General features: G+C 42.1%; 2 protein-coding genes across 5 annotated transcripts in view; one reads left to right on the top strand and one right to left on the bottom strand.

Annotated features, from left to right (window-relative positions):
- si:dkey-91m11.5 (PH_BCR_vertebrate and RhoGAP_Bcr domain-containing protein) overlaps nt 1-8,216 on the bottom strand; it is a 31,336-nt gene extending 23,120 nt beyond the window's left edge. The window contains exon 1 of the mRNA XM_040049991.1: nt 6,491-8,216. Within this exon, the coding sequence (XP_039905925.1) occupies nt 6,491-7,829 (1,339 nt within the window). The 5' untranslated portion in view covers nt 7,830-8,216. The remainder of the gene's footprint in view (nt 1-6,490) is intronic.
- Nucleotides 8,217-8,220: 4 nt separating this feature from the next.
- On the top strand, nt 8,221-26,579 carry ift81 (intraflagellar transport 81 homolog). Of its 4 annotated transcripts, none has more exons than XM_040049996.1 (19): nt 8,222-8,394; nt 9,400-9,543; nt 9,685-9,788; nt 10,802-10,982; nt 11,069-11,158; nt 12,448-12,513; nt 12,815-12,925; nt 14,244-14,328; nt 14,806-14,969; nt 15,047-15,142; nt 15,946-16,092; nt 20,914-21,063; nt 22,185-22,313; nt 23,767-23,856; nt 24,521-24,607; nt 24,749-24,820; nt 25,012-25,097; nt 25,310-25,355; nt 25,888-26,579. In XM_040049996.1, exons 1-19 carry the CDS (start codon nt 8,320-8,322, stop codon nt 26,068-26,070), a joined length of 2,106 nt encoding a protein of 701 aa, XP_039905930.1. In that variant the 5' UTR covers nt 8,222-8,319; the 3' UTR covers nt 26,071-26,579. The 4 variants fall into 4 exon arrangements, with proteins under 4 accessions (XP_039905933.1, XP_039905930.1, XP_039905931.1 ...); XM_040049997.1 differs by having other exon boundaries at nt 8,258-8,420; nt 8,561-9,543; XM_040049998.1 differs by having other exon boundaries at nt 8,261-8,394; nt 8,561-9,543.
- Nucleotides 26,580-26,718: the final 139 nt, after the last annotated feature.

The following is a 26,718-nucleotide window of genomic DNA, read 5'->3' as shown; positions in this document are numbered from 1 at the left end:
CTGAAATTTTACAGTAAGCATCCATAATTTATTTACAAAGTTTAAAAAAAAAAAAAAAAAAAAAAAAAGATATGCTAAAGGACGGCCTTTCTGTTGCCTCTACAACGGTTGCATAGATCTGGAGAGGAAAGTATCACTTCTAGAAAAAAACGTAAGATAAGAGGCCAATGTGAGAGGTTGTTAAAAGCTTAGCACCACTTTATGGCTCCAAATGGATTCTCCTCTGATCTGTGGAGTCACTCGGGAAACAGCGGTGATAAGGAGGGCAAACACTGGGGCCAGTCAAAGGGTGACAGCCTTTCAAACACCTGATGTGGTGACCCCACTTCATAGCAAGTTGAGATGGACTTTACGATATGTGGTGACACAGGATAATCGGAATACAGAGTCTGAGAGTTTGATATCCGTCTATCACAGCAGACGATAATTAGCAACAAGCAACTTTATCCTCATACTGCAATTTATCAGAGGAAAAATGCCCTCAGAATTTAGGATTTTGACATTTCTAAGAAAAACATGACAGTTTTTGAGATTAAAGTAATTCATGTGAAAAAAAAAATGCATGTTATATCTGACATCAAAGCTCTTCTGAAAAACTTTAAATGCGTGCTAACATGAGCTGACGAAGTTTTGTAGCTAGCTGGTAACATAGAACTTTGCTCTTTGGTCTATATATGTCAAGAAAGAAAGAAAAAAGGCAACATGCCCAGGGGCCTAAACACTAATGCTAAGGTTCTAACACACAGAGACTAGTGCCCATCTTTTATATACAGTCTATGGGCGTAAGCAGAAAGGATGTATCTGTGGTGCGATGAGGTTTATCAAACCCAGTAAACTAAAGTTGGGTGTGTGAGAGGGGAAGAAAAGCAGTTTCATCCCCTCAATCATAAATTTTGTTACTTAAATCTCAAAGAATTTCTGATTATGTTTTTTATTTTTTTGCTCATTTGTGACGTCTGTGAGGTTATTCTCAGAGATTCGCAGTGTTTCTTTCAGATAAATGAAGGAATATCTCGGTTAAGATTTCCTTTCCCCTAATAGGCCATTCAAACTGTAAAAATGTTATCCGTCAATTCATCATCACATCTGTGCTCGTGTGGAGTGCCTGCTGGCCCGGGAGGTCCTTTAAACCACAGGCCTGTGGAACGCATTGAAGACCATCAGCACTCGCCTATGATCTGCTGTGGGGCAGCCTAAAATTAGTGCCAGTCATCGAGCGGTGTAGGTCAGAACTGGGCCGCCAAACACGGCACACCTACTAATCAACGTATGTAGAAATAGCTCGGGGTGGACACACTGCAGCTTGTAACGTGCCGCATAACAGAGCAAATAAAAGCCCCGATAACAGTTCCAGCCCGGGTAAATAAACGCACAACGGTGCAAAGGCGAACAGAAAGATTAACTCAAGTCCAGCAGCGAGGAATAATTAACACGAAGCAGGATTTATTTCATTTGCCAATTATTGTGACTTTTCAGGATGACACCTTCAAGTTTGTTCTTTGTAGCAGACACAAATATAACTGCTGAGTTTTCATCACATACTGATAACGGGCAGAGTTTTCAGAAATGTAAGCAGTGACAAGAAAAAAATTAAAGTGACCTCCTGGTGTAATGAAATATTCATTTGCATGTATGAATAGAATTAAATATTAGCGAATGGGCCTCACCTGATGTGCTCTGATGTGACTGGCCAGCGGTATTCTGCCTAGCAACACACGTTTTTACAGCGAATTCGCCTTAAGGTAAACTGTACCCGAGTGCAGGCACGTGGCAGAAAAGAATCAAATCATCTCAGATTCAGATGGTTTCATGGAAGTTACAACACTTTGAAAACTGCAGTATCGTTTGTGTTATTCCAGCTCAAAGTTACTAACCGGAAGTATAAAGTTTAAAACACGAGCATGATTAACAAGGGTTTTTGGTTCTGATACTGCTGCCTCTTCTACTTCGCCACTGAATGTTTTGCCTAAAATAAACGTTCTACTACAGGAAAGAAAGGTTGACACAAGCACCATGGGTCAGGCCGTTGTGACAGAGGTGAACTCGTTTAGCACATTACATTTCATTAGCCACTTCCCCCCACACCCCAACAAACAGCTGAGAAATTCCATAAACACTTGGCCTGCCAGCCAGCCGCACAGAGGGCCCTTTGAGGAGAGCTGAAGCCGCAGGAGCACAGGGCTGATGCTGAGCACGAGGGAGGATCACCGAGCCCGAGGAGGCTCGTAAACAGGCCCGAGCCTTTCCTCTGCATGTATGTTAGTAACTGCACAGAGGAGCTTGAGGAAAACCTAAAGTGAACCGTCTTGCATAGTTTCGAAACAAATGTTTTTGTTGAGTTTTCTGACAGAAACAAAAGGCCATTCATGGCTTTTACTGTGAGAGCAGCTGGCGATGCCTGGCCTGGTGTACTGATGGCCTGCCAGCTTTTGACCACTTTACCCAGTACACTGCACAGAAGAACAGGTGCCTCACTTGCTCACGCACACATACACGCACACACAAAGGCAGACTTGGCAGCCCTCAAGAGCTGCCAGCACTTCCTCTTGTAGGCTTACATTTACTTAAGGAAAGGGAGAGGCTGACTTCTTCCCCTTCTTTACCCACCAAACTTCAGATGTTGATACGTAGGTGCAACGATAGGCCTGTCTGGGCTTACACGGGGAACCTCAAATATTTATGAGTCCACAATTACCCGGAGGACCAGTGTGACTCCTGCTGAGGCAGCAAGTGGTGGTCTGAGGCAATCAGACGAACGTTAGTCACCTTCCAGATAGACACTTTCTATTAATGTCACAGCGACAGCAGACAGGCCCATCTACGCTCAGAAACGGTGCCATGTCCTGACTGAGGCAGGCTCGGGCTAAAAGCATCCTAAAAGACAATCTCCTGGTTTTTGCAGAGAGGATCACGATTAAACTAATGGGAGATTTATCATTTTCCCTTTTGGCTGACCTTTTTCTTTTACGCCCTCTCACTATAACACATTAACCACGAGACAGTCTACACACCCAGACTCTTCTTTAGCCACAGGCACGTCAGCGTTGTGATGATAATTAATTATGGCAAAATAAACCCATAAGAGAGCTGGCCTCCTTAAAGGTCCACAGCTAATCAGCAGCTCTATTCACAGTCAGGCTTGACAATTGGCCTAGTTAAACCAGAAACCAGGAGACAACACTTATTTCTTCTATTCATAGGAAAAAGTCCCCTGAGATTCATCAATTTTAGACTGGCCATTTCACAGAGTTCTCACAGCTGAGACACAGTAGGACAAGCACGCGTTTGTTTAGAGAAGTTCGGAGGTGTCACTAACGGTAAGTCACTCATTTTTTCCCCAGGCGCAGGCGGACTGCCACTACGGCACTCCCACAACAGCAGCACGGACCCTGCGAAATGACATGGTGACAGAGTGCAGAAAACCCCCCTACCACCACCCAAACATGTGCAGTATATGGCAGTTTGTCTAATGGTTACAGAATGTGCAGCTAACTGGACCATAAAGCGCCTTTACAAGCCTTCTTTACTCAGTCGTTTCAAGAGATTTTAGTCAATGCCGCAGTGCTTTGTGATAAATGCAACAAGAAAAAACACTTTCCAGCAGCTCCCTGAAAGTCAAGAACCACAACAAAGAGCAATTTATTGCAAAAGCTGGCCTCAAACCAGCTCCCTGCTTGAGGACTAACTTAACAACGTGCAAAAAATAAATAAATTATTACAACATGAAATCCAGACTTCTGGTAATCCACAAAGCAAGGTCCACATGACGCAGGTTTGCCATTATGTCAGCAACATGTCTCCTCTGAAGAAAAGAAAAAAAAAAAAAAGGCTGCACTTCAGACTCTTTCTGTAGTCAAAGTGTCAAACAGGCATTACGCATCAAATAGGGAAACACAAAAGGTCAGTTGATTGGTCATGGGATGCACTATTTGGCATAGAAAGTCCAAACCTTTGTAACTGCTAATTAGTTTTTATTTAATTAGGTTTTTGCTTTCGGTTCAGTTTAGTTTCAGAGATTTCTTACACCTAGTTTGAGTTTTTTTAATTAACTACAATAACATTGCTGTTTAGGCCTGTGACGAGAGCTGTGTGCTGACTCCGTGTGACACCTACACAGTAGGGAAAGGAGCAACATTTGGAGGTACCTGGAAAAACTAGTAGTGAGCCTTGAACACAGACTGTAAAGAAAAGATGGAAGCAGCCACTTTGCCGTCACTCGTTTGTGGACTACTGTTTTAAAGCTTCAGATATAGTATTTTGGCCATCACATCTTGTTTAATTTTTCATATTTGGATGATAAAGTGGAATGCCAAATTAGCAGTGTAGGCTAGCTAGCTTGGTTAGCTAGGTTATCCACAGAGGTACAGGACTAAATGGAGCTTAACTGCTTCTTGACAAAAAAAAAATAATAATAATTTATTTCAAAAATAAAATACCAATAATATTTCCAAATTAAAATAAAACATTTATGTTATTTATTTTTTCTTATAGGGAAACCTATAACAAGTTAGCATTTTGCTAATAAATGTCTTCATTGGCTTCATTTCTTAGCCCCAAAAGCTGCCGCTTGATCTCAACTTCTTTTGGACACTCCAACAACTCTTACACTTTATCCACAGGAGCTATTTGCTCGTCGCAGTTTGCTTGACTGGGCCTCAGCAGTTGACTTCACAGCAACTTCCAGCACCAACTCGCAACCAGTCTGGGAATACTAATGTTTCCCTAGCAACCAGTGGTTGCCAGGCAGTCACCAACCAGTCCCTAGCCCTTTGAGACTGTGGCCTAGCAGGCACACTGATTGTGTGAGATGCGCAGGGAAGATGCACTTTGCCCCTGCCTACACTGCTACAGTCACAGCCCCTGAATGACAAGGGCATTTTTATCTGACAAAAGGATATAACAAGAAAATTATTACAGGTGCATTATGGGTATTGGAGGCTACCTCAGTCACTACTGCATCAGTTTCTACTGCATCACTTATTTTTTGTTTTTGTTGATCATGCGATACTATGTTGCTTTATTGCAGCTTTAATGAGTATTGATTTGCAATTTTATACATAAATGTAGCAGCTATGAGTTTAAAAAATGACCAGAGGCAGCCATCCTGACAATATGCTTACAGGACTCAGCGACACATGGCACAACGGTGGAATGATGCAGACCCAGATCGAATGGATTTATGCATTTCAGTCATCCGAGCAGCGTGCTGGCTCTCACTTCATGCTGATTATATCACAGACGATCTGCTCACTTGTCACATGCTTTTTGTCAAAGAGCTTTGGACCGAATCACCTTATGTAACAAAAACACACTACTCTGCTCATCTGCTTAATCTGACCCTGAGTGGATAATGCTTCTTTTTTGGGGGGGTAGAGACACACAGTTTTCTAGCTCCAATCTTCCAACAAGCACTCTGCTTCCCAATCCGTCTTGGGTGAGGATCTGGCCTCAACCAGCGATGATGGGTGTCCTTGTGTATCTTTTATTATGACAAATGCTCCCGCCTGCCCTTCTGTCCTTGGTATTACCAAGTTACCCCAACCACTCTACTTATCCCTCCTAACAATGTTATATTGTTAACATGTCAATACTGCTGCTCAGTGAGTGATTCTCCTATTATGCTGGAGCATAACAACAGGAAACACCGATGGCGGGTGTTTTGATTGGAAGCCACATGACACACTTAAAGTCCCCTCGATCCTCCTCGTTGAGCGAGTTGTCAGCGCTTTTTTCCAACCCACCACCCGTAACAAAGAACCGCCCTAAATTTATCACGCTAGACAAACCCCTTTAAGTTAATTACACCACACTAAGGACAACAACGTTGATGCGCGCTGACACAAAAACACTCAGGGTGGATAGGGCTGAGCGACCGGGAAGCCCCGGGGGGCAGATGCTGTCTCAGCCAGAGCATCTCTGCGAGAGTACTGCAGCACTCAGTGGGGCAAAGAGCAGAGAGGGGTGAAAAGGAGAGGGCAGGCCTGCTTACAAAAGGGTAAAGAAAGCCCTGCTCAAAGAAGTGCAAAGGTTCTGCTGTTCGGGATATGCACACTAGGGCCACAGTTTGCTCACAAACAGCCTGATGGCAGCTGATGATCGAGCCTAACAGAGCCGGCCAGTACGGATGAGGCTTGTGAGGAGGAGGAAATAAAGCTCTCCTAACAAAAGAAGATGAATCTTCATTAAACCTAGCCTCCTTTTTTAAGGCAACTTTTATCGCAAAAGATAAGTAAGGCTGCTGAAAAGTCCTCTGGGTTATGGAAACGTTTTAGGACGGATTTAGTGTATCAGGCACAGAATGTTGAGACTTTATTTGAGTGATTACAGGTGCATTTTACACATCACTGACTAATTCGGGATCTGGGCCACCAAGGGCAGACAGACATGTTTCAGAGAGGGATTAGAGCGGGCTTTGGATGTGTATCATCTTCATGCACCAGACTCAATTTAAGTGTCAGATCACATTAACATTTGTGTATTAGAGACCTACCTAGATCTCCTTGAATGCTGTTGTCATGAGAGGTCCTGCTGGACGTGGTGGAGTCTCCATCACTGGGCCAGATGTGGCTCGCCTTGCGGAGTCCAGTGATGCAGGTGTCAGAAATCATTCCCTGCTGCTTCAGGCGAATCTGAGACAGAGGTGTGGGCGGGCTGCTGCTGTCGAAGGACTGCTGGGAGGGTGAACGGCTTTTCTCCCTGTACATCTGATAGGTGGTGGGGCTGGGAGACACCTGGCTGGACTGGCTTGAGGAGAAGTCCTCTTCGCTGGAGGTCAGGTTCTCGTTGGAGCTGCAGTCCGGCGTGTAGCCTCCTCCCACGTCGTCGAAGCTCCCTGGAGAGTAGGAGCGCCTCGGCCAGGTGAGGTGCGCGTCCTCATCTGTGCCGTGGTCCCTGATGTGGATGACTCGCATATCCCCATCACCCATCATCCCCCCAACGTACACGCTGGTGTAAGCGTGGCACTCCACCGGCTGCCGCTCAGATTTCCCCATAGAGTAGCGCCCCTCGCCTTCTTTTAGGGGGTGTGGGCTGACCTCGGAGTCTTCATATGACCCGTTGTAGCTGCAGTTCCCCTCGGTGGATCTGCCTCTCTGAACGGCCTTGCTGATATCCCCCGTGGCGGCTGACAGGTTCCCTGGGAGTGAATGCAGGGACCTCTTTCGCTCCATCTGCATGGCTTGACAGCCCAGGCTGCTGATCTTGTCTGAAACCTCCCTGTCGTTGACTCTGACCAGCCCTCGCTCTTGATGGTACTCCATGTTTACGTAGAAGGGTTTCTCTTGGCCTCCTGTCACTGACAGCCCCTTGCAATCTCCCGCTGTGTGGGAGTTTGCCCTCCTGATGCGCTCAAAGTTGGATCTAAGAGCTGCCACCGAGCCCGGACCCACTGGGAAATCAGGAAGCTCAGAGTCTTGGCGGACAGGTGACACCCCACCCTTCTGTTTGCTGTCAGGGGCACAATCCATCTCAATGTCTGCATGAGGTTTGCACTTGACTGTCTTACCAGGCCCCCTGTACTTGTGCTGCTGCTCCTCTGCTCCTGCCTCATCTATGCTGGACCTCTGGCTGTCTTCATCATTTGTCTCTGCCATCCTTTTAAACCCCCATCTCTGCCCATCGTAAGACTTCCTCTCCTTTGCGAGCAAAGTCTGCAGGTAGATCATGCGAAAGCGCTCCTTGTTTACTTCCTTCTCCAGGTGTTTGATGGATGACTTGCATTTGTCCAACTCCTGCTCAATGTCCCCCAGTGAGTTGAGCTCCATGCTAGGGGGATCAGACTCAGGGAACTGCGCTCTCCATGCTTCCACAAACCCAGCTGGCTCAACCATTATTACTCTGACACAAACTGTTCAATAAGCTACCAGCAGAAGCATTTCCAAAGCTCAACTTGACTCTTTCCAACAGCTTCCATCGTGCTACGAGTTCAAGGTGTTACTCAGAGTAATCCACTTAAAATGGAAATAAAACATACTTTACAGTCTTTACTCACAATCATAAGAATCAAATCCGCTTTACTCCGTTTAACAAAGTCCAACAAAATGCGAGGTTATCCTTTTCTCCAACTTGATCTCCTTCTTGCGCTGTTCTCTGGAGATCGTCTGCCTTCCTCTGTGCTTGGTGTCAGACTGAATCCTGCAGCTCTCTGGTGTTTTGCCTCTGTCAGTCGCAGCTGAGAGAGGCGGGGCTAAATCAGAGATGTGATTTAAACCGCAAACACATCAAAATGAACACTGCTGGTTTTCTGAATTGCTTCCTCTTAACCCCAAACTGTCTCCAGGTACAGACGGTTACAGCTGAAAAATAGGAATCCACCAGGAAATGAAAACTAGCATGACAGCACAGCTATTGCGAAATATGTGGTCTTATAAAAGGAGACAAACTGACACTTTCAAAGTAAGAAACCCTGCCTGTCCCACATGGTGAGGATTTTGTGATGTTGTGTGTGCAGAATCTCAGTTAGATGAAGAAAAAACGAGGTTCACAAAACTTTGTTGTAAGCGCAAATACAGCCTGACCTCTTTTTGAGAAACACACTAATCTTTCCTTCTTTCCCACCCAGCTCCTGGCGTGATATTTTGCAACACCGCACACTTGTCCTTTCAGTTGTGTTCTGAAAACTAGGGCTAATCCGACCAAAGTTCAGCGTGTAGAGAACTGAAATACAGTTAACATGCGGAAATGTCGCCTCCTGGCGGCTCAAATGTTTAAGTTGGTGCGTTCAGGTACACACCGGACAGATTATTGAAATTTTAGGACTGTCTAAACATTGTGTTGGAGTTACGGTTATTCTGTCCGTACCACACTTCCTATTCTCACGGGATAATTTAAACTTGATGCTCACTACATATTCAAGAAAATTGCGTTTTTATTCACTTTAGCTTGGGGAATTGAACTTATTTGATATGTTCACCTCAGGCATAGGGTTTATATATGGCATTGCGCTCATATATTTCGATCGTGAATGACACTAGACTGAGGTTTTCTTCATTTACTCCTCTGACCAGTGATTGTAGAATACTTTTATACCGCCACTGTTTTGTCCGTTGAACCAAAACTATGTTTTGGATTAGCTGAACACAACTCTTGAACGGACCGCAAGAGCGACTTCCGGTTAGCAACCAATCAGTGACGCCGTCTTTATGGTTTCCACAGTAACCGTTGCTTTTCCTTCTGCTAATTAACTAGCTGCTTAAAACTTGTGTAAGACGATTTTGCAATTGTTGTTATAATTTCTGAATAGTGACTTCTTTGCGCAACCAGCACGATTTTAAATAATTATTTTACGGGTTTGCGTGCTAAGCTAACTTAGTCGACGACAGAAAGCGTAGTTACGTTAGCGTTAGCTGGCTAATCAAGCAAAGAAGAGCCACTAAGTGCATCAAATCACACTTTTCCAAGATGAGCGAACAGTTGAAATTCATCGTCGAACAGCTGAACAGGGAACCATTCAAGAAGAACTTCAATCTCATCACGTTTGACTCACTTGAACCGATGCAGCTTTTGCAGATTTTAAACGATGTTCTGGCTGAAATCGACCCAAAGGTGAACCGATACATTTATCAGATATCTTTACCAACACTAGACGCTAAAGTTCATTACACTTGTTTCAGGGTTAACACCGAGTGATTATGTGTGGTGTTCATAGAAATAACGTGGGACTCTCACTGATGTTTATTATTATAGCAAGCCATAGACATCCGTGAAGAAATGCCTGAACAGACTGTGAAGAGAATATGTGCTCTGCTGGGGATGCTGAAATACAAACCTCCTGGTAACCTCTCTGATGTGTAAGTATCTGCAGGCACTTTCAGCTAAATTTCGCCTTATCGAATTCTGATGTTTATAATGTTGACAAGTTGTCGTTGTACACTATTTCTTGTTTCACTCAAAGTGTTTTGTTAGTTTTTTTTTTTTTAATTCAACATCTATAACATAAAATAGTTTCAGGGTAATTCTGGGAGACGGGCACCTTCTTGACTTTGTAGATTAGGCTTCAAATTTTATTTATTGTTAAAGCTTGTATAGTCACGGCTGGATCAGGTGATCCTGAACCAGCATGGTGCACTGAGCATCTCTTTCCACTCTTCAAGTGTCTCTTGCAAATAATTTCAGGAAGGGTCCCCACCCCTGGTGGAACGTTTTGTTGGTATTGTACATACCAGTACATATGGGACATGCCCATATGTACTGGGCATATGGGACATGCCCACAATGATGATTCAAAACTGTGTAAACACAGGATGTTTTGGCTTTTGATAAATGGGCCCTGTGAAAAATCTTAAAGTATAAAAGACCAATTGTTCGTATTTTGCCTTTGTTTCTCTATGCTCTTTATTTTGTTTCCACTCACCCTTCAGCCAGTTCTGGCACATTGCTGACCTCACTTAGTGTGGTTCTGCCAGAGATCCTTTCCTGTTAAAAGGGAGTTCTTTCTTCTTGCTGTCACTAAGTGCTTGCTCACAGAGGACTATGGGGCTGTTCTGTTTTTCTCTTTAATATCGTAGGGTTGTTAGCTTATGGTACAAAACACCATAAAATGATGGTTGCTGTGAACTAGCACTGTATAAATCAAATTAAATTAATTGATAAAATTAAACTCAACATGCACATCATTCATAGAGCTCTCATTTTTTTTCACCTTTTCCTTAGTTTTCACTGTTTACAGTGAATTCACATAAATAAAGTACCTTAAATCTTGTAATCACCTCACTACCAGTGAAACGCAGCAGTGGATCTTCCATGTTTTACCATTCACCTTCTGCAGTTTGAATCAGCTCTCTTCCTTCATCCCTCCCTGCAGAAGCAGCTTCAGACAGGGTCTGGTGACTGGCAGCAAACCTGTGATTCACCCAATCCTCCACTGGCTGCTGCAGAGAGTCCCTGAGCTGAAGAAGAGGGCTTACTTGGCTCGTTTTCTTGTTAAGCTCGAGGTGCCTGCAGATTTTCTGCAGGATGATATCATCAATGACACTTATCACCAGGTTTGTCAGCATATTAAAGATACATACACCTCCTGGATTACTGGAACTGCTATTTTAATAAAAAGGTAAATAATGTGTGTTGACAGTATGAAGAGCTGGTGGAAGGATTTAAGACTTATCATAAGGAGTGTGAGCAGCTGAGGACTTCAGGCTTCTCCACAGCAGAAATAAGAAGGGTAACAAATACAGTGGTGTGAAAAAGTGTTTGCTACCTTCCTGATTTTTTTTTTCTTTTTTTTTGTATGTTTGTCACACTTAAATATTTCAGATCATCAAACAAATTTAAGTATTAGACAAAGATAACACACATAAATGCAAAATGCAGTTTCTAAATGAAGGTGTTTATTATTAAGGGGGAAAAAAATCCAAACCTGGATGGCCCTGTGTGAAAAAGTGATTCCCCCTAAGCCTAATAACTGGTTGGGCCACCCTTGGCAGAAACAACTGCAATCAAGTGTTTGCGACAACTGGCAGTGAGTCTGCAGCGCTGTGGAGGAATTTTGGCCCACTCATCTTTGCAGAATTGTTGTAACACAGCGAAACTGGAGGGTTTTTGACCATGAATTTCCTTTTCAAGGCATCTCAATTGGGTTCAGGTCAGGTCTTTGACTAAGCCGCTTCAAAGTTATTATTATTTTTTCTTAAGCCATTCAGAGGTGGACTTGCTGGTGTGATTTGGATTATTGTCCTCCTGCAAATCCAAGGGCACTTCAGCTTGAGGTCACGAACAAATGGCCGTCATTCTCCTTTGTGATGCTTTGGTAGACGGCAGAATTCATGCTTCCATTTACTACTGCAAGACTTCCAGGTTCAGAGGCAGCAAAACATCCCAAACCATCACAATACCACCTCCAGGTTTTACTGTTGGCATGATGTACCTTTTTTTTTTTTTTTTTTTTTAATTATTATTATTTTTAAATGTGACATCAGCCTTTTTTCTTTTTGGGGTTAGGGTGTTCCTTTTGTGTTGTTTTTTTAAGATATTTGTGCCTGCTCCAGCCATCACACCGGTTCTGTTTTCCAAAAATGTCGTTTATCAGAGTTAATTCTTGATTTAACATGAGCGGTAATTAGTTTTCCACACAGGACCAGGTAGGTCTGAAAAACTTTTCTCCCTTAATCAATGAAATCATCCTTTAAAAACTGCATTTTCTATTTATTCTGGTTATTTTTGTCTAATGTTAAAATGTGTTTGACCTGAAACATGTAAGTGTGATAATTATGCAAAACACTAGAAAATCAGGAAGGGTGCAAACACTTTTTCACACTGTAGTCGCGCTTTACTCTTTACTACTCTTTACTACGACTACTACACTGCTTGTTAGAAGTTACTGATTATAATCTTTCGTCAGTATGAAACTCACATATTGATTTCAATTTATATTTGTTGTGTAATAAATGACAGAACTTTTTCATAAGCTTAACTGACATTCATGACATTAATTCATCTTTTCTGCAATAACAGGACATTAGTGCCATGGAGGAAGAGAAAGACCAGCTCATCAAACGTGTGGAGAGGCTGAAGAAGAGGGTAAGGCAGACTGCTCTGGGAGGCTGCGGCACTCCTGCAATGCTTGGAAGGCTTTAGAATTGACTGTGGAATGAAAACATGACCTCAAACATATATTATCAGCTCCTCTAATAAACCTGACAGGGATGTGACAGGCTGCAAGGCTGCTTAACAAGGCTAGAAGTAATGAGGTGCTGAATTTCTAGGTCTTACTTACAGGCCCTGTTAAAAGGTGAAACCTGACTCTGTCAGAGGGTCGCAGTTATTTTTGCTGACCCTCCGATGACTGCCGCAGCACTGAATGGTGTTTTCTTTCCACTAGGTGGAGTCGGTGTCTAACCATCAGCGGATGCTGGAGCAGGCCAGGCAGCTGCGGGTGGAGAAGGAGAGGGAGGAGGCGCTGACTCAACAGAAGCAAGAGCAAAAGAATCAGGTAAATACTTGGGATTACTTGTGTCATTTATCAGCGCTTTTGTTCATCACAGTATATTTTAGCAAGTCATGACAGTCAAGTTAAACAAGTTTGTGGGCCGTTATGCACACTGCCTTTTCTCACTGTCTTTTGCTTCTCCTTTCTTGCTCGATGGAGTTTAAAAAAACAAAACTGTGTCTGGCACAATCTGGGTTTGGATTTAATGTGGAGTTTTCTGCTCACAGAGTTTTTATTGTTTGTTTTAGTTTTTTGTTTTCATTTCAGTTTAGTTTTGGCTGATACATCACAAGAAAGAAACTGAACTGAAATCTGTGTAGGAATTCTGTAAGAACAAATATAATTTCTTGGGAAAAAGCTTTTAGAAACCTTATCTTGGGCCATTTTGGGCAACCTTTGTAAGCACCTTTTTATCACTTTTGGCTGTTGATTCTATAATAATTATCTGTCTGTGACTATTTTTGTTAGTGTTTAGTGAGCGTTGTCACACAGAATCAGCCCACCAAAGAGTCCAGTCTGGCCCACTGGCTGGCTTTGAACACTGTAAAGGAGGGTATAAATTTTGTGTTTGTTTGTAAGTTTTACAGCTTTTCCTGCTGATGTAGCCCTCACCCATGACCATTCATAATACACCAATGTCATTAACTAATAGAGAAACGGCAATGACAAAACAGAACAAGGATATTTTCTGTGAATTAACAAGTAATTATAAATGCAGGATATTCTGGGCAATGAGCTACCAGAAATTTTACTGTAATTTTAGACAATTATTTCTACAATTTAAGCCCTTTTTTTTAGTTGAGGTGACAGATTTCTGTCTTCTGTACACTGACAAAAAAGAGGTGTTTCACTGGTCACACAGTGAGCTGCATGCAACAAATGATATAAAATGAGTCTAATGTCTGTAGTTTAATGCTTTAAAATAACTGGCCAAATTGGTGCTCAGAGGATTTGCAGTGTGGCTGCCAGGTGGCAAAACTAGATTCTAGAAGGACTTACTTTGCTGAGTGAGTTTTCTATTTTTGCATTTGTCAGATTTTAGCATTTAACATAAGAAGTGTACAACAGCAAAAAAATACGATACAGCATTGCAAACAGTTGGCGCACAGTCTCATTGGTATCAAACACATCCACGACTGCTGCCTCAGGCTGACTAACACATGTTAAAGTCTTCTTTTTATTTTCACTTTCATTGTTTCTAGATATTTTATAGACTGAAAACTGGCACATCAATGCAGAAAACAGGAAGATGAGTTCATATGAAAATAGTGCTCTGATTTCCTGACAGTGCCTGTATCTGTGACTGTTTTTGTGTGTTCAGCTGTTTCAGGCTGAGCAGAGGCTGCTGAGATCAGAGCAGCAGTTGAAGGATTTGCGACAAGCTGCAGCAGATGCTAATCCAGAGAGTGAGTAGCCATGTCCCTGCTCCATGCATACAGCTGGATGGGTGGATTCAAGGTCACAACAGAGTGTGATGCGGGTGTCTCTCTGCTAACGGGCTTTCATCTGCTGAGACCCTCTGATTATGCTGATCTTTGAAGTGCTCTAATAGAGCTTATCTGATGGTGAAATTGTCGCCTTTTGTTCTCATCTGCTGTTGGCGTCTTTAGCCAAATGAGAGATTTACACATTTGCAGTTTCTAAAACGACTGCGGTGCAGACAGAGATGGACCTGCACAATTAAAGTCAATAATCAGAAGCGCTACAAATTTTTTAGGAACACTAAATGGGGCTGCTGATGTTTAGTATACATTTAATAAGCGCTTGTCTTTCTACAATAACATTTTGGCAGAATAGTTTTTTTACCATATATTTTTGTTATTAGGCACTGAATGCCTGAAAGAGGTTTAAAATAGCTTAAAGAAAAGATTGGTCTCTTTCAGGCTTAATGAAGCGACTCGAAGAGGAGATCAAGATCAACTCCTACATGGTCTCTGAGAAGCTTCCCAAGGAGCTGGAGGGCATGAGGCGTACCGTGCAGTTCCTGCAGAAGGTGGCATCAGAGCCTGCGATGGGCCAGGCTGATCTCCAGGAGCTGGAGGACAAGGTCTGGAGGACCAGGGTTTGGTATTATGCTTGTGTACCTTCAAGATTCTAAATGTCCTTTAATTTCCTCTTTCACAGATTAAAGAAGCAGATTCTCAGATAAACCAGCTGATTGAGAAGAGGATGATGAGATATGACCCCATGGATGACAAACTCTCCCTTTACAGGCAACAGGTGCTGACTGTGTTCATTCTTTCAGTCATCTTTCATTGTTCTGTCTAGTTTTGACTCTTTAATCAGATACATTTTTTTCCCACAGGTTAAAAGGAACCTTAATGTAATTCATGTTAAGAACATTGTTACTTCTGAGATCATAATATAAAGTTGTAGCCGAGCAATAACCAAACAAATTTTGATACAGTTGTGCCAAACATCATATTTAATTACTTTAAAATGAGGCTCTTAGGGAACAATGTCTCATTTTGTTAATTGCTTCTTCTGCTCACATCTATGGTAAGAGACACGAGGAGAGGAATCCAGGATGTGCAATTTGTGGTATGATAAAAGGGGCATGTCTGCACCAGTATAGTACACACACCATACAAACTGGAAATTTTGGATGTTTATGGAACAGAGACCTTTCAGAATCCACAAAAGGGACTACAGAATTATATTCATAACAGAGTTGGAGGAAAGATTGATTGCTGAGCAAATGGAGCTTGCATAAGTGTGCGTAGAACATGCAAATAGACCAAAGGATAGGCCTGAATGCAAAACATCTTACTGTGACCCTGTGTTTATTTCAGAAAACTCAAATTCTTAAGGTTTTTCACTCTAAAGATGTATATTGTACAATCATTCATCCCTTTGTCCATCTGTTCCTAAATAGGTTAAGATATTTTTCATTTGAAAGGTCAACGACTCAGTGTGTGTCATAGGAAAAATGTTTTTTTTTTTGTTTTTTTCAGCTCTTTCATTTTTTCATATTTTCCATGGATTTATCGTGTTTGTATACATCTATAACCTGACCCTTGTAGGCCTCCATCATCGCTCGAAGGAAGGAGTCAAAGGCAGAGGAGCTTCAGGAAGCAAGGGAGGAGCTGGCTGCGGCAGAGAGGGAGCTGAGGCAGAGGACAAACCAGACACAAGGCTCAGATGGGGAAGAGGTCATTCGTGGTGATGAGGTACACTGCCGGTTCACACACTCACTGCAATATTTGCTGGGGATTTTTGTGTGTGTGCGTGTGTGTTTTTTGTTTTTTTGGGGCTCCACAAAAAAGGAGTTTTTAGAAACAGGACACCGCTATCATCTCCAGCTTTATCAAAGAAAGTGCTAGAAGACTTGCAATCCACAGAAAACACAAGAAGCTATTTTTGTTCTTATCCAAACACAGACAGGCTCACTGTCTAATGTTACTTATCCCTTTTCCCTGCTCTCCCCCACATTCCCATGCACAGTCATAAATAGAACACAAAAGAGAGAATGTCCAGAACAAGGATTGTACTGGACAAACTTCCTGAAAGTTGGCCTTTTTCTTAATCTTTAGTGTAATCAGTCTCCTAATTCAAGTCAGCTGGACAAAAAAACCTTGTGCAGTCTTTGGGTATAGAGACTTTGCTCTCTATTTATATCCCATGACAAGATGTACTCCTTGTCCTTTCAGACACATGGTATGGTTTACTCATGCCGATCAGTTGAAGTGAACTTAACATAGAATAAACTTAAACAAAATCTGGCGCTTGAATCAAAAAAGACTTAAGTAATCACTTCTCAGCTGGCCAGTAGACTAAATTTAAAGTTACAGAGCTGACAGTGACTGCTCTGAAAGAGCAGAGAGATGCTAATGAATGGGAGCTGCGCTGGGACCATCAGAGCTCAATTTTCTAGAATCAGTTTCCATGGTTTCCTAAAGCTGACACCAGCACAGCACAGCAATATTGCTGGGCCCAAAGTTGGATCCATGATCCCTAAAAACAAAAACAAAAAAAGATTTTGTACACTGCGATTTTCATCCCAAAATTGTTAGTACAACCAGTAAAAGCATTTAGTAATGAGCCCCAAAACCTGTTGAAATCCAGGCTGTTCCCCAAAAGGCACCAAAGCCAGAACAGCTCTGCATTGACATTATGTTAGTGGTAAAGAGGCAATACTGTAGCATATGATGAAAACACAACAGACCTCACAGCAGAGTTTCCGTTTAATGTAAAATGGAAACGCGGCACTTTTGCAAATTCTTTTCCTGGGAGCGTACTGTTAGAGTGATGCAGATTCTCAGCTGAGGGAACACATTTTATATGGCAGCCTTTTGAACCACAGAACAAGCTGCATGAACTGTGTTGGCAAAGGAATGCATTAAGTTGCTGATGTGGAAAATGTGACTTTGTATGTAACTATTAACTACATTAATAGTATCATTATTTTAAACAAATGGACATGTTTGGTTACACAATAAATAGACACAAACTCTCCACCACGAAATATAGTTAGAAACAGTGAAGTATGAGGCACACTATTATATTTTACATTAGTCATGACAATGTATTACAATCAATTTGAGACTCTTTAACTGAAATTAGAGAGCTGTTTGTAGAAACAAAGAGGCCCTTGAGACGACACATGAATGAACTGAATGGAAAATGTTTTGTCAAATGTGGCTTATCAGACTCCTCCTGTAGTTTCGGGCTATCAGCCGCAGTGGAGATGATCACTTTATCAGAGGTATTTTCCATTCTGACCATTACGTGTCATCACATGCCGCCCACCAACTGCAGGGTCTCTCTGAGGGGGGATGACGGCATCTGTTCGTCATTGGTTGGAAAGTAACAAGAAACCATTTTAACCAGCATCCTCGTCACTCTGGTTAAATTTAGTCGTACTTCAGTCACAAATCAGACTAACGCTTTTTTTAAAAACTTGAAATAATGTGGATTTATTTTGATTTCCTGCTGTTTGTCCCACGTGCAGTTATTTGGAGCATACGCTGCACGGTTGAGGGTTTTGTTAACTGGTCTGCATGTGTGTGGGTGTACTGCTGAATGAGCCACCGTCCATTTTAACAGCAGTTGTTTTGGGGATACAGTGTCAGGAACACTATGCAGTATAATTCTGCTGTGTTAATTCCTCTTGCGGTCACGTCTGCCCTTGACGTTCCACAATACACAAAGAATAAATGTGCGCACAAACACACACGCATTGATCCGCATGAAGCACATTCTGTGATTTCTGGGGCTGTTCTTCTGTGTCCGTGTTCATTTATAGCTGCTCTTCATTGTGGAGGAGTTTCAGTGTGTCCCAGCAGACATTTGGGGTGGGGAGTAAGTGAGCATCCACTTAAAGCAGTTATTCTGTCAGATGAAGCTGTTTGCTGCACATAGCTGGCTGTGAATCTCAAAGGATCGGGTGACTCTTTCAGATCATAGCATGGCCTCCAGGCCTCCTCATTGCAGCCGCTGCTGTTCTCTAATCCCTTCCCTCCCCTGGCTCAAGCCATTGTCTTCTCCTGTAGCCTTTCATAGTATCACAGCTGTGCCGGACACCATGCCTCCAAATATAAACTGTGTTTAGGCCTCTTTCATTGCAGTTTCCATATCAACTTTACACTTTCTTTGTTACAGCAGGTTTTAATGTGCTTCACAGAACCATCAATAATATCAAAATGTATGTGTCTTGGTATTTTGAAGGACCTATAATCAATATTTACATTAGATAAATGGGGAGGGTTGCATCAGGAAGTGCAGGTGACGTAAATTCTTTGCCAAATCAAACACGCAGGTCATCAAGAGTGAGACTTCTATATCGGATTGGTCGGGTCCCAGGTCAACAACAACCACCTCCAGTACTGTTGGCCAGCAGTGTGCCAGTGGAAACTGTGCTACTGTTGGCCGGGGAAGCGTGTTCGGAGGTAGTAAGGGAAGGAAAGGCACGAGTGTGGGGGTGTGAATAGGGACCTGAAATGTAGGGATTATGATTGGTAGAGGGAGAGAGCTGATTGACATGATGGGGAAAAAAGGAAGGTGGATATATTGTGCAGGAGACTACTTACAGGGAAACAAGGTCAGAAGCATTAGAGATGTACTCAAGCTGTTCTCCCATAATGTAGATATGTAGAGAAATGAGCAGGGGTGAGCTTGCGTGAAGAGTAAGTGAATAGTGTTGTGGAGGTGAAGAGAGTGTCAGATAGGATGATGAGCTTGAAGCTTGAAATTGAAGGGGTGATGATGAATGTTGTCAGTGTGTGTGTGTGTGTCCAACAAATTGAATATTAGGTAGAAAAGAGAAAGGAAGTGGCAGAGAGGGGAGAGAGTGGTGTTTGGAGGAGACTTCAATGGACATGTAGATGAAGGACAGAGGTGAGGAGGTGGTGTTGGGCACGGATGGTATTAAGGATAGAAATGCAGAAAGACAAATGGTAAAGCTGTGGTGTTCACATACTTTAAGAGGTGATGTAAATGAGTGGAGGTAGGTGCATGCAGATGGCCTATATTCTATGCAGAAGGTACAATATGAAAGAGTTTGGAGACTGCAAGGTGGGGTCCAGGGAGAATCTGAGTCTGTAGGATCACATTAAGAAGAAGAAGCAAGTGAAGCCAGAGGCAAAGATTAAATGGTGGAAGCTGAAGAAGGAAGAATGTTGAGCCAGAGTTCAGGCAGGATTTGAGACAAGCTCAAATCCTGCCTGAACTCTGGCTCAACAAAAGTAGCGAAGAGTTACCAGATGAATTGGTGAGGAAAGAAAACAAGGAATTTGTCTTCTTTCCTGGAGGTATGATCTAGAGAGAAGAGAACTAAAAGTCGGTAGTAGTAAGACAGAATGGATACGTGTACTCGAGAGGGAGGCAGGTGGAAAGGTGAAGTAGCAAGTAGAGGTAGTAAAGTTAGTTGACTTCAAATATCTGGGAGCAGCAGCTCACAAGAGAGGTGAAGGAGAGTGCAGGCAGGGCGGCTGGGGACGAGTATCGGAGGTGACATTTGACATTAGGATAGCAGTGAGAGTGAAAGGGAAGGTTTACAAGACTGCATTGACACCTGCTATGATTTAATGTTAGCAGATGGTGGCACTGGAAAAAAGACAGGAGGCAGAGCTGTAAGTGCCAGAGTTGATACTAAAATCTTTGATGGAAGCGAGGGAAGTACTAGAAATGAACACATCAGAGGTACAGTCAGGTTGAGTTGTTTGGAGACAGTCAGAGAGGTAAGGCAGGGATGGTTTGGGCATGTGTAGAGGAGGGATAGTGGACATATTGAATATAGAGCTGCTGGGTATTTTCATGCAACCTTTGAGTAACACTAAGGCTACGTTCACACTGCAGGTTTTAATGCTCAAATCCGATTTTTTGATCAAATCCGATTTTTTTTTTTTTTTTTTTTTGTCTGCTCGTTCACACTACAAATAAAAGTGTTCTTATCTTCTCCGGCGCTGATAATTGGCGTCTGTCAGTGACGTAAAAGATGGATTTAATGCGACTTGACCGTTCAAACAGCAGTCGCTTTCTGAAACATCCGATATGTATCGGATTCAGTACCACATACGAAAGTGACCCAGATCGGATTTGAAAATATCGGATTTGTGCCGTTCACACTGTCATACCATGATCGGATATGTGTCGCATAGGGTAAAAAAAAATCGGATTTGATGCGCTTTCGCCTGCAGTGTGAACGTAGCCTAAATGATCTTGTTCACAGCTACAGCTAATTCAGATTCACTAATTAAGCAAACAAGCATGTCTTTGGACTGTGGGAGTAGGCCGGAGTACCTGGAGAGAACCCATGCAGCCACTAGGAGAACACGCAAATAACGCAAACGATAGAAAGGCACCGACTGGCCTGTTTCCTTTACAATCTGTGAGCTGGTTTTAATTCCAGTATTAATTACTGCACCACCAAAAAACCCAAAAGCAATAGCAATCTGCCCAAAATGTGTTTATCCAGGACTTACAGGCATGTCCATAATGTGTTCCTTCGCGTTTGTGACTAATGCCGAATTCTGTTTCATTGTTCTTCTAAGATGAAACGATTAGTGGCGAAACTCCGCAGCAAGGGAACAGTATACAAGAAGAAACGCCAGGAAATCGCTGAGCTGAAAGCAGATTATGGAGTCGTGCAGCGCACAGAGGAGATTCTCAAGCAGAGACATGATGCTGTCCAGCAGAAACTGGTAATTCCTGATTTTGAATTTCACGTGAGAGAAGCAGAATCATTCATTTATTTACAATAAAGCAGAGGAAGGACTGGGATTCACAACTTTACGTTACTTTCTGAAGACTATTGTGAGGGAAGTCTCATTAAAGACACCCTTCAGTAATAATTTAATATTTAGTATTTGGACCTGGACCAGAGAAATCTTCCTAACTGCTCCTGCTGTCCTCTCTGAACTGTCATATTCGTACAATAACCGCCCCACCTCCTCCCCCTTCGTCATACTGTCAGTCCAAATGTGTTGTTTTCACTTGATCCTCCCATTCACATACTCTCTGCTAACAGTGAAGTGGTAGAAGTTTCCTAGAAAGGGCTTCACACCTTTGTGTGGTCCCAGCACCTGACTTGTTGTTTGGGCTCTCTGACGCAGGCTGAGCTACTATTTCTGACAGTTCCATCTGCTGCTCTTCCTCTGTCTGCATCCCACACAAGGATTTGATAAAGCAATGGACGTTTTTTTTTTAAAGCATCATACCTCCTTATGCATTTCAGAGATCAAATGACAGACACCCTGTTAATGTTAATTTTACGTGGAGCAATATTCAGCCCCAATTCCATGAAATGTATAAATTGTAAATGAAAACAGAATGCAGTGGCTTGCAAATCTCATAAACCCACATTTTATTCAAAATGGAGTATTAAAACCTATCAAATGTTTAACGTGAGAACATTTTAAGAAATATATTAGCCTTTTTTCAATTTGATTGCAGTAACATGTTTCAAAAAATGCTGCAGCATGGCCATTTTTACCGCTGTTAGGCTGTTTACCTCTGCCTTCCTGCCCTTTTTTTATTTCCTCGATGCTCTTTTTATACCCAATCATTTATTGACCTGTTGACAGTAACACGATTGGTTCCTGAAATGGTGAAATGTTTCAGTTTAAACAGCTGGTATGTTTTCTTGGTTGTATTGTGAATAAAATATGGGTTTATGAGAATTTCAGATTGCTGCGTTCCGTATTAATTTGCATTTTATGCAGAATCCCAATTATTGGGGAATTTAGGTGGTATGTCTGAAATCAAAGACAATATTCCTAATCATTAAAAAACAATATCTGACTATTTGTGCTGTGTTTTAAAGCAAGCCGTGGAGGCTGAGAAGGGTATCTCTGGCTACAGTGATACTCAGGAAGAGCTGGAGAGGGTTTCTGCCATCAAGAGTGAGCTAGATGAGAAGAAGGGCCGCACTCTGGATGACATGTCTGAAATGGTGACTATACTTTTTGGGGTTTTTTTTTTAATCTGAAGTGCTATTTGACTTACTGTAGGCTTAGTAGTTACTATAGATACATACTGATTATCGATTATTTAGTCTGTTCTCAGTGAGTTCATATAAAGCCAGGAGAAGAAACAACTGAGTGTTTAAAGCAGTCTGCACTCTGAGCTTTTGATTGACATGGATTACTTGTACCTCATTATTTGAACTTTTAGCCATCTTGCTAAGAGCGTATGAGCAATCACTATTGGAACATTGTGTTTATGACAGAAAATAAGGAAAAGCAGAGCATGTCCAATTTAATGTTCTTCACATCTTCATTCGGACGTAGCCAACACAGTTACAGACAGAACCCCGATAAGCATGCAGTGTCTACCATAGGCGTAAAAGGCTTATTGCACATGTGCCAACAAATACTGTTAGCATTGATGATAAAGTGAACTTAAATGACATGATTGTCTCCAGTGTTGTCAGTTAAAGCATAACTTTAACTTTAACAATGTGTGTCTGTGTACATGTGTGTCTGTGTGTGTAGGAGAATATGATATGCCACTGAAAATAAAAGCACCAGTGTTGCAGTTTAATTGATTGAAGCCCATTTAGCTGATTCAGTTTTAGGGCCCTTGTATTGTGGATACAGGCTCACTGTAATTTGTAATAGACTTTTTTTTCTTTTCTTCTTTTACCGCCCACATTTTGTTTTCCCACAGCAGGGAAAAGGTGAAATTTATGATCCTGTCTTGAGCTGGACAGTGAACCAGCATGCACACACACAGTCCATGATTTGAACTATTCATTTAGCCACCATTTATTTATCTGCACTTTCCCTGGAGTTTGGCCTTTAGGGAGTTTATGAAAGTCTAAAATAACTACAGCCAAGTGAAAATTCAGCACAAGTTAGCAAATAATAACCTCTGTGTTGATGCTCGGGATATTTAATTAAAGCTGAAAGTTTGATTTTATTGTTATCAGTAATGGGAAGTTACAACAAGAATGCTAGTTCATAACTTCCATCATCATCCTTTTGTGTGGAAGCCCAGGACATCAGTTGTGACTTTTTTATGAATTCGGTAGCGTGTGTACTTCTGCAGACTGTAAGATTGCTTGTTAATGATGATATCAAATATACCTGGATCCATGCTGAAAGGACGCTGTTACACTAAAATTTTAAAATGGCATTTCAAACCCATAAAACTGAAATCTGGAATGTTTCAATCAATACTTACTTACTTACACACACACGCTATAGGCACTTTCTCCAAATGTTGATCTGGTTGACAATGCTGTCTAACTTCATCATTAGTCACAGTCGTATTACCTGCTGTTTACTCTTAAGTCTGTGAATGCATACAAAGGTACATGTGTGTGTGATTACTGTAGGACTCCTTTTTTGTGTTTTGTTTTTATTGTTAATGCAGTGTGTGCCGTTATCTTGTGTTTTTTGAAGGTGAAGAAGCTAAATTCAATGATAGTGGAGAAGAAGTCTGCGCTAGCACCAATTATTAAAGAACTAAGGTCACTGAGACAGCAGAGTCAGGTGAGCATCATCTGAATTATTAAACGAGAACTTCAAAGAAACCTCACGGCACATCAAACGGTGTTTGTAAAGGCAGTTTGATGTGCCAAAGACCACACCGAAACAAGGACCTTCAGCTCACATGACAAAGCAGCATCCCTGTTTAACACCCAGCCTGTCAGAAAAAGGATCCTGGCAAGAATTTGGTACGGATTTTTCATTACAGAGTATAACTTTCAGAAAGAGTGGGTAATTCATGCTCCAAAATATCTTCGGTGAGTCCTAATTCTGTTTCTGCGAACAAGTAGAAGTTCACTTTTATATTATGCTACCATGGACAAGGTCCATTAGGAGTAATTTGCATGATCCATAAATCAATGTATAATGGGAAAGCATCCTGCATCCCTGAGCTAGAGCAGAGGATTTAATTTTCCTACATGTGTGCCCAGAATTGCTCTTACATCTCAATGGGTCACGTCTGTTAATGAAGAGCTGCAACGGGAAGACATAAATAGACTCTGTAAGAAGTTAAAGTGCTAAAACTACAGCTGGGATCTTTTGTTGACATTAAACAGTGCTGTGAGCGGGACACGAGTGTTGATAATAGTGCATTTGTCTCAGTTCTGACTGTCTAGTAATGGATTTGCTTTTCTGTTCCGGTGTGTCCTGCTCGGATTCTTCATAGGAGTTAGGCCAAGAGTATGAAGAAAAGAAGGCACAGTATGAAAGCTGTGCTGCTGGTTTGGAGAGCAACAGATCAAAACTGGAGCAGGTATAATTATTATAGTGCAAGGGTTTCATATGCACAGCAGTTTAGGTGAATTTTACGTGCTTTTTTCCCCCCCGTGTGTTAGTACATGTTTGATCTTTAGCATGGTTATATAAGAACGCCCATCCTCTCTTTAAATCACAGGAGGTGAAAGCACTGAGGGATGAGATGGCACAGAAGGAAAACCGATACCATCATATCAACACCATGTCACAGGCAAGTATTTTGAAAAGATACAGTAGTTACTTAAAGCAGGACCAGAGACTGTGCACTGTTATCGCTGTTTTTAAGCCAAATTAGAAACATGAGTGCATACAATGTTGCAGCATTTTGTAAGCCACCTGCCCCCACAAGCACCCACTGGGACAAACTGTAAACTCGGATCTGTGCCTCTCTGTCCTCGGCAGATCCTTGAGATGCAAATACAGAGGGCAGCTGAGGAGATGAAGGCCTACGTGTCTCCTGATCCGCAAGAGAAGAAGAAAGCCATGAGGTGAGCCTGCTGAGCCAGGCCAGCCAGCTGCTTGCGAGATGAATGGCCTTTTTTATTTCAGCAGGCTCTCGTTACACTAAAGCCAGTTAATCTACTGCCACTGTTTCCTTGCTGTTGTGATGACACACCTTTATTTTTAATACATGGGGTGAAATCAGCTTGAGAAATGGCTGTTGCACACATGTTACTAATCTTCCTCTTGTTCACTGTAGGGAAGTGTACATGAAGAATATTTCCGAACAGGAGTTACTTGGCAAGGTGAGAAAAGTGTGCTGAGCGAGTGCTGACCCAGCAGATTCTAGGACGGGTCAATACTTGGAAATATTCCTTTATTCTGTCAAGAACATGATCTGAGGACACACAGGGTAGTCAAGGAGGTTTCACAGAGTTTGCTTTGGAAGTAAAGTAATGCATAGTAAGGAATACACCTGAACATTCACATCAGGACACAAAACCAAACAGTAAATTCTATGTATTACTCTATAAAAGTGCAAGCAAATTCTTTATAGAATTCTCTAGAAATGCCATAAATATTCATCTAGTTTGCTGAGTTGAGGTTATATTAACATATATGGCATCAAATCTGAATTCTATCTTTGAATAAATGCCAGTTGTTTTTATCTCAGGTCTACAGAGGACAGTAGAATGTCATAATGAGACAGATTTAACATACTTTTGTTTGCACCAGGTTGGCACAAATGTGATCATGTTGGGGTTCATTTAATTTTGAGCAAACTGAGTCTGCGCTGGGTATTTTTCACCAATATCTCTTTTCACGTGTGGTCTCCAGAAGTTGCGAGAGGAACAGAAGACGGTGAGGGAGAGCCACAGCGCCAACATGGAGCAGGTGAAGATGTGGCGTGACCTAGAGCAGCTGATGGAGTGCAAGAGGCAGTGCTTTATAAGGGCAAAGAACCGGGAGTCTATCGGTCAGATCATCCAGGAGGGAGGGGAGGACAGGCTGGTGCTGTGAGGAGTCATCTAGGAATGATGGGCTGTGATTCCACTGAGTTCAGCTTAACAGAGTTTCTGTCATCATTCTGTCACAGGCTTAATTTTCCTCATCTATCTCTTCTCTTTATACTCAGCTGTTGTTTCAGTTGGAACTTTAGAACCAGACCACTAACCTAAAGAGGTGGCGTGGTTTAAGATGCTTTTGAATCTCCAACTTAAAGAACACGTGCAGCGGCACAGGGGTTTTCACTTTCTGTGGCCCACAGGAGACTCCTTTCAATCAGAGTGTCCAAAGATAACAGGATACAAAGTGGTGCTCTTGGGATGTGGCCACAGTCAACTATTATTGGCACTGCCAACCATGACCTTGAGCATGGGTTGAGATTCCAGTTTTGGAATTCACTGGGAGCCCCCACTGCATTGAAACAGTCAAAATATTCTGCTTGTGGAATACTGTAGTGGATCCTTTTTTTCCAAGATGGTTGTTAATATTTTCTGTGTTTTTCTATTAAATATATTTAATAATGATTTTGACTCATGTTTTCATTGTGACAGAGAAAAATATATGAATGTAAATTAGGAAAGCTATGTAGACTGTTGGAGTTTAAAAGAGCAGTTGGTCTGTCCTATTCATTGCCTTCATTTGTTCTGTTTTGTTTTTTCACCA

The sequence above is a fragment of the Simochromis diagramma genome, unplaced genomic scaffold, assembly GCF_900408965.1.
Source record: "Simochromis diagramma unplaced genomic scaffold, fSimDia1.1 OVJJ01000159.1, whole genome shotgun sequence".
In the NCBI taxonomy this organism is placed as follows: Eukaryota; Metazoa; Chordata; class Actinopteri; order Cichliformes; family Cichlidae; genus Simochromis; species Simochromis diagramma.
The sequence above is the reverse complement of the archived record's forward strand: the minus strand, read 5'-3'. Positions and strand labels throughout refer to the sequence as shown.

Bases quoted from the DNA above. Each gene is read 5' to 3' on its own strand.
- ift81 (XM_040049996.1), top strand. From the start codon at position 8,320: ATGAAAACTAGCATGACAGCACAGCTATTGCGAAATATGTGGTCTTAT. The intron at 22,314-23,766 runs GTGACTATACTT...TGTTTTTTGAAG, and splicing joins TGGATGACATGTCTGAAATG to GTGAAGAAGCTAAATTCAAT. The intron at 25,098-25,309 runs GTGAGCCTGCTG...TGTTCACTGTAG, and splicing joins GAGAAGAAGAAAGCCATGAG to GGAAGTGTACATGAAGAATA.